Below are 18,718 nucleotides of genomic sequence, written 5' to 3' on the forward strand. Positions count from 1 at the left end.
TACATTAGCTAGAAAGAAAAGGAGTATGCAGACCTACATATGAACTTGTTTCTAATTCAAAATCTGAATGACAGAAAAATAAATTTATTATTTAAAAAAATCTGAATGACAATTTAAGCAAAAAGTAATTAGAATAAAAAGTTAGCACCCTTAAAAATGTGAAAGAATTAAATGGCCAAGAGGAGGCAGCATAATGAGAAAGAATTAGAACCCAGAGTACAAAAAAAATCTGTTAAAAATTTTTTTTCTTTCTGTGCTATGACTTATATTCAGAGAATTAACATTCTTCCCAGAAAGCTACCAAACAATAGCTCCAACACACACACACACACACACACACACACACACACAGAAATCTCACTCTTCATGCAAAACAAGGCTTATTTATGGCTTCTTTCCCAAAAAAAAAAATCTATTCAGCAAATACATTGTTTTCAATTTCTACCAAAAAAAAAAAAAAAATCAAACAAACTAAAATATCCAACACAAAAAGAATATTAAGTTATTTAAGGTCAGAAAACACTATTGTGGTGATCAAATGTTCTGACAATGACAGAACATAAAATGGTGAGAAATTACAGGAATTTAACCTTTGACCTCACCATCCTAAGTACTGTTTCCCTAAAAGAAGCTTAAAGCAAACATTTCAACTTCCTAGCAAGCAAGCTCTAAGTTCACCTTGCCTATGTAAATTCAGAAAATTCAAGTATTTTTTAATTAAAATGGTCAAAGATAAAGAGTAATTGGTCCTTACCTCTGGTCCTGATGCATGTGCCAAGTCTCCTCACTGGCATAGTTGCTGCCTAAGCAGCTACAAAGACCAGGTCAGCAGCCATTTTGAGACAGCTGCACTGTCTCAGTTGCACTAAAGTGTAATTAAGATGGCTGCAATGTGCACTCAAGAACTCACACAGTGAAAACTCAGCTATGTATCAAACAAAGCCCCTCCCACTTTGTCAGTCTGCAGGAAACTGAACACTGACAACAGCTAATGCATATACTGCAACAAACAATGCAGCTGCCTAGGACACAGAAAACAGAGAAGGCAGCAAGCCAGTTTTGTAACACAATGCCTGTGAATCCGGACTTGCAATACAGACTTTGGGCACATCCAGATCCCAGGCAGCCTGAAATCCATGCCACATATTGGCAGTTACAGAGATAGAGCCAAATCACACACAGCAAACATCAGGGAATACGCTTGAAAGAAAGCCTCCATTTCAGTCCAGAAAAAAAAAAAAAAAGTCTGCTCAAGGCCCTTTTTTTTTGTCTTTTATAGTACTTTTATCATGAAAAGAGTGCCAATTTTTATAGTTTCTGGAAAATTAAATTGTTTAAATCCTGATAGTCAATTTCTACTTATAGAAGGCTAATTAAAGATTTTTTTTCCACCACAGAGTCTAAACCCCCAAGTACTTAAATCTAACAGAATGGTTAAAGCTTGCAGTCAAATTTTTGAATCTTGACAATAATTTTAAATAACTGCAGGAAGAGACTAGAGTCATTACAGCTATGCTGGCAACAAAGCTTATTTTGAGGAATCTGCCATAAAGATAAAATAATTTCTTCGCTTTTGTAGTCCAGATGGCCACAAAGATAACTCCAGGTGAGTGTTTGGTCCCAGGGCAAATTAAATTTCATTCCCTGCTCCAGACCTCCCAACCTTTTAATATGAGGGGAAAACAAAGAATGTAGACACCCCGGGGGATAAAAACCAAAAAGGGAGAACAGTAGACTAAAATCCAATATGAAAGTGAGTATACTAACAAGACAAATTTGAGAGAGATCCCAACATATCTGGTCTTGGGAGTAACCTACCCATCAAGAGAAGAGAAAGACAAGATCACAGAAAGGAACTGTTTGCTTGGTAGCTCATATCTAAGAAATCTACCTTCTCCTTTTTTCCTTGGTTTACCCTTCTTAAGATCTAGCTGCCCTATGTGATCTTGTGTCTATCCATCACATGATATAGATATTTACTAAAATTCATTAAGGGTATAGGAAAGTGGTAGGCATACAGCTTAAAGGAGATTGGCACAAATTGATAACTGTTCCAGCTGAGTGATGGGCACATGGAGTTATTTCATTCTATTTCTGTATATATTTAAAATTTAACATAATAAAATTCAAAAATAAGACAAACGTAACTCAACATTTTTTATTTTAAATTCAATTAACTCACTCAGCTTCTTAAAAGATCCTTACATATTCTCCAAGGGGCAAACTGTATAATGTATGGTAAAGACTTAAGTACTACATTAGATTAAAATATATATATATATTATGCTTAACCAAGCCACATTAATTCTTCAAAAAAGAATTGTTTTTGAAGATCACTCTGAGGGTCACTCAAATCTATTTGTTAAAAGCAAGACATTGGTAAACTGCAGAAGATTCAAACAAGATAGACATTACTGTAGCACTGAAATGGGATTAAGATTAGTGGGAAGACAAATAACAAAAATTTTTAAAGCTGCCAAGTGAGCAGCTTCTGATATTTAGAATAGGAGATTCTTTTGGAAGTCTGTTCTACAAAAATTTAAACTATGTAACACACCTTCAAATGTACCCTGTCCAATCCCCCATCCGCACCCCAAGCCTCCCATATCCTCAAATACCTTTCCAATGTAAATCCTGACTACTTTCCTGAGCAAACTAAGCTGCTAGCTACTACTAACTGGCTATAAGAACTACTTTTTTTTTTTTTAATTTTATTTATTTTTTCATGAGAGACACAGAAATAAAGAGAGAGGCAGACACACAGGCACAGGGAGAAGCAGACTCCATGCAGGAAGCCTGATGTGGGACTTGATCCCGGGACTCCAGGATCATGCCCTGGGCCGAAGGCAGGTGCTAAACTGCTGAGCCACCCCAAGAACTACTTTTAACCCAATCTAGATCTCAAAGTAAGCAGAATTTCCCTCGTTGTACCAATTCTCCTCCAGCCACTGGAATCATTTTATTATATAAACTTAGAGTAATTTACCAGGTTTCCTCTATTATGCAAAGGCACATGAGAAAACAGTAACTACACTGATTGTGTACTTTACACATAGCACTTAGAGGACAAAGGAGCACAGAGATACATTAATATATATCAAGCCTTCAGGTAAGTTTTACATGCATTATTTCAATTGATTCTCACACTAATCTACAAGGTAGTTATTATTTCCAACTCATGAGTGAAGAATACAGACTCAAAGATTAAGTAACTTCACAAAAGTGTCAGGAGCTGCAATATATGCTAGACTATACTCAGTCTAAGCCCATGGAGCTTCATTCACCCATCTCTTCCCACACAGGTTCTGTTTCTATGCATTATGAAAATGGTTTAGAAAAGGAAAATGTTAGGCTGTTATTCAGATAACTGGGGTCACTGTCAACAACATGTTTCACTCTCTAGCCCAAAGAAACAATTCTAGTTCACCAGATAAATCATATTCCGGACTCAACCTAAATTCTCTCATGAGTAACAATATTTTCCTTACTCTGTCTTTCCCTTTACTATACTCCCCCAAACCAAGTGTAATTTAGCTTTCAAGATCTTTTGTGCATACCATCAATATATTCACCACATATCTATCATTCACTTGTGTTTTTATATATTAGTCCGTAAAGGACAGAAATCACAACTTAATTCATCTTCCATTCATTTTCATAGTACAAAACACAGCATTTATTTGATCAATAGATGGTGAGTTCTAATTAATTCCCAGTGTTTTGATTTCTACCGCAAAAACCTCAGAAAATTCTATATCTTTAAGAACATTCATTTTAAGATCTCAACTCTTACTTTCTAAGAAGAAATAGCTAAAGACTCAATTAAGTTTTTAGCACTGGCCTAAAACAACCTCTGTACTTTAAAATCCAAGATGGAGGGGTGGCTGAGCGGCTCAGTCAGTTAAGCATTTGCCTTTGGCTCAAGTCAAAATTCCAGGGTCTTGGGATTAAGCCCAATATTTTGCATATATAAAATATTAAAAATTCACAGAACCTAAACAGAAATTCTATCACTCTCACATATAGAAAATTACTTTTATTTAGTTAATACACTTTAGTTGCATATTATTAGCAGCCTTACACATCCAAAGAAAACAAACATTAAAAGAGTGTTAAGATAATGAAATGAAAACACATAATTTCACTCCCTCAATTCTCACCGAATCTACTGTAAAGGTATTTTTTGAAAGCATAAATCCTCAAGAATGAGCAGAAAAGTAAAAGAGAAAATATAGCTAAGATGATTTTGGGAGCTGGAAAATAAGCAGAACCACTGGTAACTAACTTAGGACTTCCCCACACATCATATTCCATGCTTCATTGGGGACAGGAATCAATTTTAAGTTACACGACAGCAACTTCAAAAGACATAGCAAGTAAAAGAACTAGGCCAACGGAGGTGAGCAGAGCAAAAAAGATGGTGTGACTAAAAAAGGGAATACTAGTGAAAGCTATTTTTGAATCAATAAGATAAACTACATATCCTTATCACATTCCACAAAATACCTCCTCTCCACAATCCTAGCAAAAATATAAAGACAACATCCATAGTTAAAAATGATTAGCATACCAAAGAGAAAGGGACTGAGTTCTTACTGCAGAGACCCCTAGTCCTCTTTCTCCATTAATCTTTCAGAATGCTGGCAATCAAATCTTTATTCCTCATGTATAAAAATGGAGAACTATTTTCTGAGGGTATCTGAAAAGCACAAGACACAAGATCTTAAGGTCTAGGGCTCTCAAACGACCGTCAACCCAGAAGCACCTGGGTGGCTCAGTCATGTAAACTTCTGCCTTTGCCTCAGGTCATGATCCCAGAGTCCTGGGATCAAACCCACATTGGGCTCCCTGCTCAGCAGGGAGTCTCTTCCTCCTCCCTCTGCTCCTGCTGCTTGTGCTCTCTCTTGGGTGCTCTCTCTCAAATAAAACCTTAAAAAATAAATAAATAAATAAATAAATAAATAAATAAATAAATAAACAAACAAACAAAGCCAACCCAAATAAGCCGAAGAGACATTAAAAGCTGACAAATGTAAGTATTTCCATCAACTTTAAAAAAAATTTTTGAGAGAGAACATGTGCAAGTAGGGGTGGGAGGTTGCAGAAGGAGAGAGAAAGTATCTTAAGCAGGCTCCACACACAGCACAGAGCCCCATGTGGGGCTTGATCTCATGACCCTGAGATCATGACCTGAGCTGAAATCACAAGTCAGATGCTTAATCAACTGAGCTGCCTAGGCCCCTTCTAATCAACTTTTTAATCTTCCACAACATATAATACAGTCAGGCAAGGCAGAAAAAGACAACTGAAAAGTCTACCATGGAAGACAGAGGCCAAAAACAAACTAAAACAAAAAACATGAAAACTATTTAAGAAAAAAACTTCAAGAAAAATTAATATCCACAGATAAGAAAAAAATGTTGCAATCATATGTCAAGAATAGAATACCAGGGGAACCTGGATGATTCAGTCAGTAGAGCATGAGACTTGATCTCAGGGTCATGAGTTCGAGACCCACATTGGGCATAGAGTTTACTTTAAAAAAAAAAATAGAATACTACAGGAAAGGACCAAAAATAGAAACTATGAACATGATATAAAAAAATGAAAAACTCAACAGAAGAACTAGATGATAAAGTTGAAGAAATCTAACTGAACAAAAAGACAAAGTTGTAAGCAGGAGGGAAAAAAAAATCTAAGAGTGGAGTACCCCTCCAAAAATTCACATTGGAATGATAAAATAGCATAAGGCATCACAATGAAATCATTTAGGACTAAGTTCCAAAATTGAAAAACAAGAGTTGCCAAACTGAAAGGGCCTGATGAATGCCAGCAAACAAAGATAAAGAGATCCACATCAAAGAATTACAGTGGAATTTCAAAACACTAGAGACTATTAACAGATTAACAGCTTTCAGCGAGGGGAAAATCAGAAACATGAATGGCTTCAGATTTCTCAGCAGAAACTGAAGCAAGAAGATAATAAAACAGTGTCTTTAAAATTCTAAAGAAAAGTATTTTCCAACCTAGATTTCTATACCTAGCCAAACTATCAATCAAGTATCTAAAAATATAGTGACAATTTTCACACACTCCTGATTTCAAAGAATATACTTCCTATTTACTCTTTCTCAAAAAGCTACTAAAGAATAGGGTCTCCTTCCCCTAATGACAGAATAAATCAATAAAAAGGCATGACACGTGGAAAACAAAGGTACTACATGGACAAGGGATAAAGGAATTCCCTACGTGGTAAGTAAAATTCTGATCAAAGCAGTGTACCACATGTAAAGGGCAATGAGGCCTCTACAGTAAGACTCAAAAAAAAAAAAGAGTCAAACCCTTGCTGCCAATGTACCTGAGGGAAGATATTAATTTACTTGAAATAAACATCAAAAGATCCTTAGTAAAGGACTATACCAAATCATCCTAACTATTATCAATATTATCAATAGGTAGAAGAGACTCTGGGATATGCCTCCTGGTTTAAGTTGACATTACCTTCATGAATCAACATCAGTCATAACTCTATCAACAGAATGGATTCTTGATTCAGAAAGGATTTCTGTGATTCTGTTAGTCCGGTGAAGACATTTTGTATAAATAGATTACTTAACCCTAGATAGGTAAAACAAAAATTACCTAGGATTAAATAAACTGATTTAACTATGGTTAATATTTTATCTTTAATGGTTACAGAGAGAAAATATTTTCTTCTTAATCGATCTTTAAACTTCAATTTAAAATATACTTTGTGTAAGTAATAATTTAAATAATATCTTGATTCGGTATCCTCAAAATTCCAAGGGAAAAATATTCTATGAAAGATCTTAATACTAGTTATAATTAATAAGCCACCAGAACAATTAAAGAGCAATTCTGTAGGAAAATACTAATTAATTGGGCTTTATCTAAACTGATTTTTTTTAACCTTTTTATAAACCAGATAAGAATCTTTCCCTCTGAGAAGAAATGTGTGGGAAATATCAGAAAGGGAGACAGAATGTAAGGACTCCTAACTCTGGGAAACGAACTAGGGGTGGGGGTAAATGGGTGATGGGCACTGAGGGGGGCACTTGACGGGATGAGCACTGGGTGTTATTCTGTATGTTGGTAAATTGAACACCAATAAAAAAATAAATTTATTTAAAAAAATAAATAAAATAAAGCACCTACTATTGCTAAAAAAATAAAAATAAAAAAAGAATGTTTCCCTCCTATCAGGATAAAATTGGATAAACAAATTGGTAATCATGACTACTACAAGAGAAATGTAACATATAAAAAAAGGTAACTTATAATTACGTATGATAGGGGACAAGGACTGCACCTCAAATGTAGAAATGATGCCTAGTAAGTCCTCCCAGAAACTAATTTAGTATGTCTTCTCTATTTCTGGGTTCCCAGGTTTAATAGGAATAAAGAATATCACTTCCCAATAGACTAGAATATTGAAAAATATGGAAACCTCAGAACCATAAGACCCTAGTTTTAAATACTGCAGTGAAAATTCGCTGAGATAAATTAGACAGCTTTGGTTCCTGATCTCATAATTAAGCAAGTAAATAAATTACTACACTTTACAAAATATCTAGACTCTTAAACCTCATGCTAAATGTATGCAGTTTTGCTAACCAGACAATAGGAAAGTCTGTATTAATCAACTTCTCATTAGACCTGTGAAAATTATCCAAAAAAAAAAACAAAAAAAAAAAAACAAAAAAAAAACAAATCAGAAGATCATTAAACAAATTTATGTGGTCAAATTTGTGTCTTAAGGGGCAGGAATCTGGCCACAGGAATGGTTATGGGAGAAAACTGACACTTTGTTTTGCTACAATTTTGAGCGAGCATATCCACTAGTTTCATACCTGGATGGTAAATAAAACAGGACAGAGCACTTTGCACCCTTAAATTAAAAAAAAAAAAAAAAAAAGATTTAATTTTTAAAAGGGCCTATGTGGATTTCGTCCTCAAAATAAATCATCTCATCTCTAACTCTGGCAATAATGAACTCTGAAGATATATAAATAATGTGAGAAAATGACTGCTTTTTACCACGAAGAAGCTTACTGTAAACTTAGTAATTTTCCAGGGCTTTTATTTGTTAAATACGTTCTAAAATAAAACAGTCCTAAATCTAGATTCCTTCACAAACCTTTGCAAATACACTATTTTTTTAAATGCTTATTTTTCCCTTTTAGTGAGTGGTATCATAAAACTACTTTTCTAAATTATTTTTTAAATGAATTTAAATTCCAGTTCCAGTAATCAAGAATACTGTCATTTTCTGTATAGCTCCTGCATTGAAGGACTCCTTATAGCTGCACCTAGCTGCCTCTTAAATATTCATGCCTAACTGATCCATCAGTTGATTGAAAACAGAAAAGAAAAATATGCCAGGAAAAACCGCTAACCATTTTTTATATCTAATCTCATTTAACTCTCACAACCACCCTACCAGGTAGGTGATACCACCATTTTATGTTAATACAGCTGGGAAATTCTAAATGCCCTGATCCCAATATAAAATTAACTGTTCTTTCCACTTCACTATATTACTGATTTTAGGAAAATCCTCTGTCTTTTTCATTCTTCATTTCTGCCATCTTCCAACTTTCAAATCACTTAAGTTTGGTGAAAAAGGAAGGAATTACACAAGGAATTACACAAACTTCAAATGCAAAATAATTATGTCATCATCTCACCAAAACCTTATTAATTTGCATATATTACCTCCTTAAGAGTTATATCTTAGAAATTACTAAATGGTAAACAATGGTATCTCCTTGTTTTCTTCAATTTTTTTAATGAGATCAAAGAATTTTTTGCTAAAACTTGACTCACAAATTATAATTTTTCATACGCAGAGTGCCTGTCAAATCTTTTGACAATTTATCCAGTGGGTGCTTAAATAAATTATGTGTTCAATTATTAAAAAAAAAAAAAGCCTGACATTAGTGGATAATTATGAGTTATATGAAAAAAAGGAACTAGTATATCTTACTTCCCTTTTTTTGAACCTCCACCTAAAACAAAAGGGTTCTAGTATTTCAATAAGAAAATACTTATTGACTACTAAGGCAATATGGAAAGCAATCTTATACTTTTAATAGTGGCCTTATCACTCCTAATTAAATGGATTTTTCTTTAAAATGTGACATTTGTCAGCCACATCAATAAGATATAATTCCTAACTGCAGATAGCTCATGAAGCACTACACAACTATAAACACAGAAGTCAAAAGGAATAAATGCCTTTAAACAAGATAGGAAGTAAAATAGAGTTAAAAAAAAAAAATTATGGGACGCCTGGGTGGCTCACTGGTTGAGCGTCTGTCTTCTGCTCAGGGCATGATCTGGAGTCCTGGGATCGAGTCTCACATCGAGCTCCCTGCATGGAGCCTGCTTCTGCCTCTGCCTATGTCTCTGCCTCTCTTTCTCTCTCTCTCTCTCTCTCTCTGTGTGTGTGTGTGTGTGTCTCATAAATAAATAATCTTAAAAAACAAAATTAGAGAACTTACAACTGAGAATAACAACATCCTTTATTATTTATAATATGTAGGCACCATGGCAGCAATGACTCTTACTTAACAAAAATCAAAAATCTTATATCATATACCAGGGAGCTATTCAGAGTTCTCCTAACACACTACCTTCTTTCTCATTTCTGATACTCTGAAAACCCTATTTATCCCATTTACTGAAAACAGCTTTCTAATTCATCCCTTAAAACACAACTCCCCTAAGATTTCCTTCATCTCCCCCATTACAGCTTCACTTTCTGGGCCTTACATGAATATCTACTGGGTTTTTTTTTACTTACATAGAAAGCTGTTTTTAATTATTTATTAATTAGGTAAGCTTTATCTATGTGCAAAGAATTTACAACCACGATCTTTTTACTTGTGTAAATTACAAAATCCTCAAAAATCACATTTTCCATCTTCAAGATGTATATTTCACACTTTACTGAAGAAAAATAGGATCTGGAAAAAAATAATAAAAACATAAATTCGGGGCACTTGGCTGGCTCAGTCAGTTTAGCATGAGACTCTTGATGTCAAGGTCATGAGTTTGAACCCCAAATTGGGTGTAGAGATTACTTAAAAATTTTTTTAAAAAAGCTTTTAAAACATAAACTCAACTTTGAGACTAAAACAAGTAGTTCAAACAACTGTCATTCACAATTGTCACTACCCGCAGTCCTCAGTCACAGTTTTTCATCCTTTTCAAATAAACAAGTTATCTGGTAAAGTTTAAAAATATTGGGATCCCTGGGTGGCGCAGCGGTTTAGCGCCTGCCTTTGGCCCAGGGCGCGATCCTGGAGACCCGGGATCGAATCCCACGTCAGGCTCCTGGTGCATGGAGCCTGCTTCTCCCTCTGCCTATGTCTCTGCCTCTCTCTCTCTCTCTCTCTGTGTGACTATCATAAATAAATTTAAAAAAAATTTTTTTTTTAAATATTAACACTGAGGGGTACTTGGGAGGCTCAGTGATTAAATGTCTGCCTTTGGCTCAGACTGTGATCCCAGGTCCTGGGATTGAGTCCCACATCAGGCTCCCTGCAGAGAGCCTGCTTCTCCCTCTGCCTATGTCTCTGCCTTTCTCTCTGTGTCTTTAATGAATAAATAAAATCTTTTTTAAAAATATTACTGAATAAATAACAAAAATATCACACTGAGATTTTAATATTAAATTAAAATTCCAATCTTGCAAAGCTAAACATGATTTAATATGTTTGCAAAGGCAAGCAGAAAGGCTAAGTATTTCACCAAATAAGATAAATAACAGCTAGACTCTCAACCACAAATCATGACTCCAAAGCTCTCAAAATTCCACTTCAAAGGAAGATATAGAGGAGTGCTGGGTAACTCAGTCAGCTAAGCATCTAACTCTTGATTTTAGCTCAGGTCATGATCTCAGGGACATAACATCAAGCGCCACATCAGGCTCCACACTGGGCATGGAGCCTGATTAGAATTCTCACTCTCCCTCACCCTCTGTCCCTCTCCTGATTCTTTCTGTGTGTCTCTTTAAAAAAAAAAAAAAAAAAAAAAAAAAGACAGAAAACCAGTTTTCAATATCGAATTATGAACTACTTTCAGAGACTTTTCCAGCTTCTTTTATAGCAGAAAGGGCTAGTTACTCCCTAACACTCATTTCTTTCTTTTTATAAAATTCCTTAATTTTAGCTGAGCACATGGCTGTCCAGCTAGATATATTAACCAGCCTTCCTTTCCCAACTAAGTATGTTCCAATGACTAAACTCTCACCCATAAAATATGAGTCAAAGCAATACATGCCACTTCCAGATCATGTTTTCAAAAGAATGAGGTATGTACTCACTCTCACTGCCCTTTCTCTCTTGCCCCTGGTTGGTGGAAACTGTGGAGTAGTCATGTTCGACCTGGAAACCATGTTAAGTCAAAGCCACCCCCTAAACAACCTTCTGTTTTATTATAGGAAAGAAATAAACATTAAGCATCCTTAAACATGGTAGTATTTTCACAGAGCAGTTAAGCCTTTATTAGCTCCTGACATTTACCACCTAAAAGGAAATGTCAACAATAGCCTCTTTTCTCTTTGGTATTTTTCACTACAACTTCTTTTTAAGACACTTAACCTAATAAGGGTAACAAGGCAGATACACTCCTATTAAACTTCTAAACCTTAGTTGAGAATGTGCTGAAGTAGTCACATCATTGACTGTTTCACCAAAGGTTCTCCTGGTTCTCAAAATGGCAGATTGTAGTCTCATCTTCTAGGTGTACCTTTCTACAAAATTGAAAGGTACTATCTTTGAGAACTACTGGCTCAAGGAGAATTCCTTTAAAAGCTCTGTCAGTTCTGAGAATCACTACTCTAACATTCAAGTCAAATTTCTCATTAGAATGTAAAAATGCCACAGAGTACTGGACAAATAATTCCTAGGTACCCACAAGACAGTAATTCCCCCAAAGTAGCACAAGGCTATACAAACAATAAAGGGACAATGAACTGTATAGTATGACATTATTACACTACTACCTCACATCAAATAAAGGGGCCCTCTCTCCTAAATTAAAAAGAATATAGTTCGTTATTCCTAGTTATTAGATTAAAAAAATAATAAAACATTTTTATAATATTCTGAGCGATGAAAAACTGCAGACATGAATCATGAATATTTTCCATGATAAAGTTAATAGGTATCTTCATTTCTCAGACTTTCATGTTTACAGAGATCCAATTATAAGGTCTCTCACAAGGTACTGTCAACTGTACCCTTAGGCCTATCACATTTTTTGGAAAGTGGCCAAGAAGATGCCTGAATCATTCTCTTAAAACTCAAAAATGCAAATGATTAAAATTCAAAACTGAAGACATTCACATTGTACAAACAAGCACTAGTACCCTGGTATTCTCATTTTTCAGGCATTAAAAAAAATGAAAATGCTGCCCAGCTCTCATACTGTCTCCAACACAAAATGGGTCTCCACCATGTAACTTGAAGCATATATAAACAAAGCTTAATTTTTTGGAATTTGCTTTTCTATTTTAAATAAGCTAAAAGGACAGGATAAACCACTTATTTGCTCTGGATTTCAGGACAATCTGAGAAAGAACAGTGCAAAATCATTTTTAAAGTCTTGGGCTCTGTAAAGAACAGAATAAAGTCAAATGGGCAAGAATTTCAAAAGAGAAATTCCACTAATGGACAGATAATTTCTAGATGCCCTAGGGAAGCTACAGAGACTATCGCTTTTTTACCCTCTATCATTTACATTATGTTAAAATATCACCTAACTTTTATCCACAATACAGCCCACATGGGACTCCCTTGAGAAAGTACATATGCCCATGTATGAATTTTCCATATACCTCAAAACTTAAAAATTACAACATAAGCCTTTCTAAACTAAATCATACACTTCTTTGCCTTCCTGAACAAGTTAAATATTCTCTATGATCCAGAATCACTAATAAGATCATCAATTACCATGCTGAACATGCTATAAATACTGACTCAGCTCTAGGAATATTAATTCCCAAACTATATGACCTTAAAACGGTTTTTAAATTCTTGTTTCTAAAACTTGAAATCTGACCCCTCTTCACTATCAAGATGCTAGCCATCACTTCCAGCTCCTATCCATTTGTGTTTCTCTAGTAACACTTCTCCTGTCCCAATTTTGCGATTTCTCATCTACTATAGTCTGAAAAACTAAGTATCATAAATTGTCATAACTAGAAAAAGGATTCAAGAGCAAAGGTCACATAAAAAAAATATGCAAATTTTTTATGAATGGTTTTGCTTGAAAAAGACCCAAAGATGGGAATTCTTCATTTCAAAAGTTTCATTTAAAAAAATAAAAAGTTTCATAAAAGCCAATAATACCTTAACAACAGATTTCTACCTATTTCCTAGATTTATTTTCATGAAGTCAATTGGCACAAAGAATAGATTTAATAGACAATGAATATATACTAACAATTAGGAAAATATCCTTATGAGACTAAAAATAAACATGAAACCAGAGACTAAAAATAAAAACTTTTTAAACTTTATTATAGCACTAGGCTCCATCCAGGTCAGAAAAATGACTTAGAGAACTTTTTAACATTCTTCCATTAAAAAAAACAAAACAACAACAAAAAGAAACCTACGTTAAAGAAAAATTTTGGTTTCAAATATTGTAGAACACTTTAACTTGCCAACATATTTTCCCACTTCTAGCTTCATATTTGCACTATTTTCATATCACCATGTCCTAAGGCAGATTAAAAATAGAAATGCAGTCTTATACCCTATAACAACTTATCCCTATTAACATTATATCAGCACTAGGAAACAAGTAAAAATAACACTTTAATGAAAAGTAACAGGTATCGCAAATTCTCCCACTCTTCCTTTAAAAAGGACATTTTATGGAATCTGCAGAAAGCGTATTCTATTCGTGAGTAAAACAAACAAATAAAAAACAGTATAAAGATGTAAACTTATCCCAATTTTGATTTAATGCAATTCTAAACAAAACTTCAAATAACTGACTTTTTAAAAACTTAACCAAATTAATCTAAAGTTTATCTGCAAGAACAAGGGAAGGCTAGTTAACAAATTGTGAAAAGGAATTATGCACCTCGCCTCTCCATATATGTATATAGTCTAGAGCACTACAGCAAATGAAACAATGCACTACTGCTATATGAATAAGGCCCAAATACAGTGCTTATTATCTTGCTTCTAAGTTTTATATTACATATTCTTGTCAAAAGTTGATGAAAACTGTAACTCTCTCCCCAGAAAAATGACATATGCACAATCACATAAAGTTGTATATGTCAAGAAATCCATGGAAGGATCTAACAAAGAAGGCTCTTAAAGCCTATCTATAGAAACTCCTGAGGCCAATGGATCCCAGGTTAAATATCCCTAGTAGAGGAACCAAAATTATAGCTCAAATCTACTAACTGATAATCAAAATTAGCAACTCCAGTAGGAAAAAAGATCCCCAACATAAAATTCTAAGAAAACCAGGTATTTGGAAAAACTGGAAACTAGCAACGCATCTTCATACAATATGGCAAAATAAACCCCATATACAGATTAAAACACATATTTTTAAAGATCATTATAATACGTAGAAAAAATAAAACAGGTGAATATTTAGTTCATCTCAGAAAAAGTCATATTTTCTAAGCAAATAAGTTTTAGAAGAAATCACAAATGAGAAAAAATAATGCATTATGCTACATAAAATGGGAAACTTCTGAATATATAAAACCATAAGCAATTTTAGTAGCAATAAACTTTTAAAAAGCTACCAAAAATATGAAAAGCAAAGGGCTGTATCTATAAACAGCTGTACCAATAAGAAAAATGTTAACATCCACCACAGAAAAATACATCAAAAAGCCTCACACAGCTAATTCACAAAAATGAGCTAATGCACAAAATTGCATATATAGACATTAAAAAGTTCAACTTCACTAGTTATCAAAAAGAAAAAAAAGTTATGAGCTACTATTTTTCAGCCACCAAATTGATAGTGGTATGGGAAATGCTTTTCAAAAAAACTAAATTTTTATTAATTTTGTAAATTATTTTAAAATAATTTCAAAGCCTTTTGAAGCAGTAATTTCAAAGAAATATCTTGAGATGCAGTTCATGACTCATGCGCAAGGATGTTCACCGTAGCATTATTTAGAACAAAAAAATGGGCAACAAACAAATGGTCAATAAAAGAAATGTTTAGTAGGTCAAACTATATTCTTATTAGAAATAACAATATTATGCAGCCATTTAAAAACATTTGAAGAATATTTGATGATTTGGGATATTTTTACAACATAATATTATGTAACCATTAAAGAATATTTTTAAAAGAATATTATACATTTAAAAAGCGTTAGAGTATTTTTATAAGAATAAGGATATAGGAAAATGTCCACAGTGTAATACTAAAGAAACAGGACTGAAATTATGGCCCAAGCGAAAAACTAACTGATCAATATTTATTGAACAATCAATACTTATTGGTCAACAGATCAACCATAGAAAAATTTTTTTAAAATCACCAAAACATTTAGGTTTTTTTTCTAAATGCTGCTAATTCTGAACACTTTTCAAATCTGCTCTAAGTAAAAAAAGGTATTTAAATATATGTATCACATATTCAAATCATAGTTTTTTTAAGATTTCATTTATTTATTCATGAGAGACACAGAGAGAGAGAGAGAGAGAGAGAGAGAGAGGGGCAGAGACACAGGCAGAGGGAGAAGCAGGCTCCATGCAGGGAGACTGACGTGGGACTCGATCCTGGGACTCCAGGATCACGCCCTGGGCCAAAGGCAGACTCTAAACCACTGAGCCACCCGGGCTGCCCCTCAAATCATAGTTTAAAGAAAAAAGGCAATTTTAAAATGGTTTGCGGCTTAATTATCAAAATTTTTTGTCTAAACTACATTTTGTGATGTTTAAAATCTACAAAACTAAAAAGGTTTTAAATTACCCCAGTAACTTAGTATTCATTCCTTAAGTAATCTAGTCTTAATATTATATGTGTTGCATATGTGCCAAAATTTGTGGCATCATAACTACCAAACTAAAATTGCAAAACATGCTTGTTATTGAAAGAATAATAGCAAACGGTGGACAGACAATTCATTAGTCTTAGTTTTAAGTTTATAGTAGTTGCCTTTCTAACATACAGCAAAATTATCTAATATTTACATTATACATTATGTTCCTCAGTGTTTTCAAGTACCTCTTACAATCTTCAGCATTAACCTAAGAGGCAATCATTTGAATATTCAAATAAAAACATAAGCTTAAATATACAAACCAAAATATTTCACTTTTTTTAACCTAAGTATGTATATTAATATACACAGAGACAGAAAATACAACATATTTTCCACTCTCAACATGTGAAATAATGTCCCAGGAGGTGGGGGAGGGGTGTGCTGGGTAATCGCCCCAGAAATATAAAAGGGGAGGAGATTACACAACTGCCCTCTAAATATATTTCTGTGTAGAAGAGTCCAGAGGTCCAGGAATTATATGAACGGCGAATTTCCTGTTGAGGAAAAAAGAATTACCTTTCCTATCACCCCATTCACTCTCACCTGTGACGTCACTTTTTAAAAATCCACCAACCAAAACTATTCCTTTCAATTACATCTACTTAGCACTAAACGGTACTTGCTGTGGGCAAGAAAAACGTCCCTAACCAACCATTATAAAGCACTAGCCACTTCTTCATTTGACAGATGACTGATTTAAAATTAGTTTTATATAATAACCAAGAAACCAATTATTGTACACACAAACCACAGGTGAAGTTCATGAAAAGCAGTTACAAGTTTTTAGTTTGGTAAGAAACAATTTGCACAATGATAGAATTTTATCAAATTGTATAACACCTCTCCTAGGGGTGTTATATAAGATTTAAATATAGTGACACAATCATTGTAAACTAAAATAATCAGCAGCATGCTTACAACTACCTCCTTTGAAAAACGAAAACTAGGAACACAATTTTAAGAAATCAAACACAACTGTAACTCACACACATGTAGATGGGACATTTTTTTTTTTAAAGAATCAACTGATTTTTTTTCATTGATGGTTGCCTCTATTTCCTCATAAAGGCCTCAGTTTAGTTAGTTCTTTGCAGAATTCTTTATAAGAAACACTTACCAATTTTTATTTCACATATCATAACAAATAAAATGCTAAAAAAAAAATGACTTAACCTTAAAAGTCGGAAGAGCAAAAATGATCAAACTGAAACAGTAAAGGACAAGTGATCAGAGACTGAAAAAAAATCTAAAACTCAAATACAAGTATGATCAGAAGCACACAAACTGTTAAAATCAAGACTTGGATTGAGATTTCTTTCTAAACAACAGTATTCAGATCTTTCCATTGCCCCTGTCCCCTCATATTTCCAAAAGTCAAATTGTTTCTATTTTGTAAAATTCCCTGATAACAGAACTGGTAAAAATAGGGTTAAAAATGTTATTTGCAAACATGTAGTTCAATTAAATGTACTTCCCCTGAGACCACCACTAGGTGCTGATCTTCGTCTCCCTAAATAGAAACTTGAACCCAGCAATATCCTAAAAGTGAAATTATAATCGAGAACCACAAGTGACAATCATTTTTACAGAAAGTTAAGGTCACAGCTTCTCAGAGAAACGGAAAAATATAGAAAGAGTTTGGGGTCAGTAGAAGAGACCAACACAAGACAAACGTTTTCCCTGAAAAATGTGAGAATAGGAGGATAAGAAAATGAAACTCCTCAAGAATGAGGAAAATTAAATCTAGAACCCAAATGGCGTCCAACAAGAACATTAGATCTCGAAAATGAATATTGCGCTTGCGCAGCCACCGCCCCGCCAGCTGCACAACTGCAGCTAGAGCCCGACCCCGCAAGATCACGTGCTCCCATGCAGCGCCCGCCCGCAGCTCCGCAACCGCGCAGGCGCACACACAACTCCCGCAGCCGCCATAATGCGGTCTTGACTCTTCATAAATACAATAGTAATTTAAGAAAATGTGGTTATAACAGCCCCGAGGAGTCACATATACCTTCCGGGGCGGGAGATGAGGGAGGGGGAACCAAGTTCCTTCCTACAGAGCCGTTCCGCGCAACCGTCCTCAACGCGGCCGCTTCAGTACCGCGCGCTTCAGTCGCCGCGCCGCCGCTGCCGCCGCCGCCGCCTCCGCAGATTCAAAAACAAACCCGCTTCTCCCTTGCACGCGTCGGGGCCGTTATGCAAATTAATGTAGGCGGGGCTCCGCGGTCGTAATATTGGCCACGCCCACGGTGCTAACAGCCAATAGGCTCAAGGATAAGCCGTTCCCTATGCAAATCTCCTGGTTTTTTATTTGAATGAGGGGAATTGGCCACGCCTCCTGCCTTGGAAAGGAGAAGGAAGTCTGAGGTGGTGGCGCTGCGCCTTTCAGTTGCAGTGTGAGGTGTGTTTTGAGTGGAGCTTCGCTCAACCAGTGAGTAGCACTTTGTGAGCGCCCTCTATGAGCCTTAGGAAAGAAGGAAGGAAATCAAGGAAATAGGTAGGTGAGAGTTAAAGAACTGAGAGAAAGATTTTCCAAAAAGCCTGGGGTGTATTTGTTCATCATTTACATTAAAAATTCACAAAGTATACTTTAAACTGTAAATAATGAGAGAAAGGCGAAAACACATCTTTTCTTTCAGTTTTGTGCCA

General features: G+C 34.8%; 1 protein-coding gene across 10 annotated transcripts in view; it reads right to left on the reverse strand.

The window, feature by feature from the left end:
- ATF7IP (activating transcription factor 7 interacting protein) overlaps nt 1–18,468 on the reverse strand; it is a 110,862-nt gene extending 92,394 nt beyond the window's left edge. For 4 of the 10 annotated variants that reach the window (XM_072765969.1, XM_072765985.1, XM_072765975.1 and 1 more), the window contains exon 1: nt 755–1,094. In XM_072765969.1, the coding sequence (XP_072622070.1) occupies nt 755–771 (17 nt within the window). In that variant the 5' untranslated portion in view covers nt 772–1,094. Of the gene's footprint in view, nt 1–754; nt 1,097–18,080 lie in introns of those variants that run through there. The other 6 variants (XM_025995186.2, XM_072765976.1, XM_072765978.1 and 3 more) reach the window with 6 other exon arrangements.
- Between the last annotated feature and the right edge of the window lie 250 nt (nt 18,469–18,718).

This window comes from Vulpes vulpes, chromosome 8, assembly GCF_048418805.1.
Source record: "Vulpes vulpes isolate BD-2025 chromosome 8, VulVul3, whole genome shotgun sequence".
NCBI lineage: Eukaryota > Metazoa > Chordata > Mammalia > Carnivora > Canidae > Vulpes > Vulpes vulpes.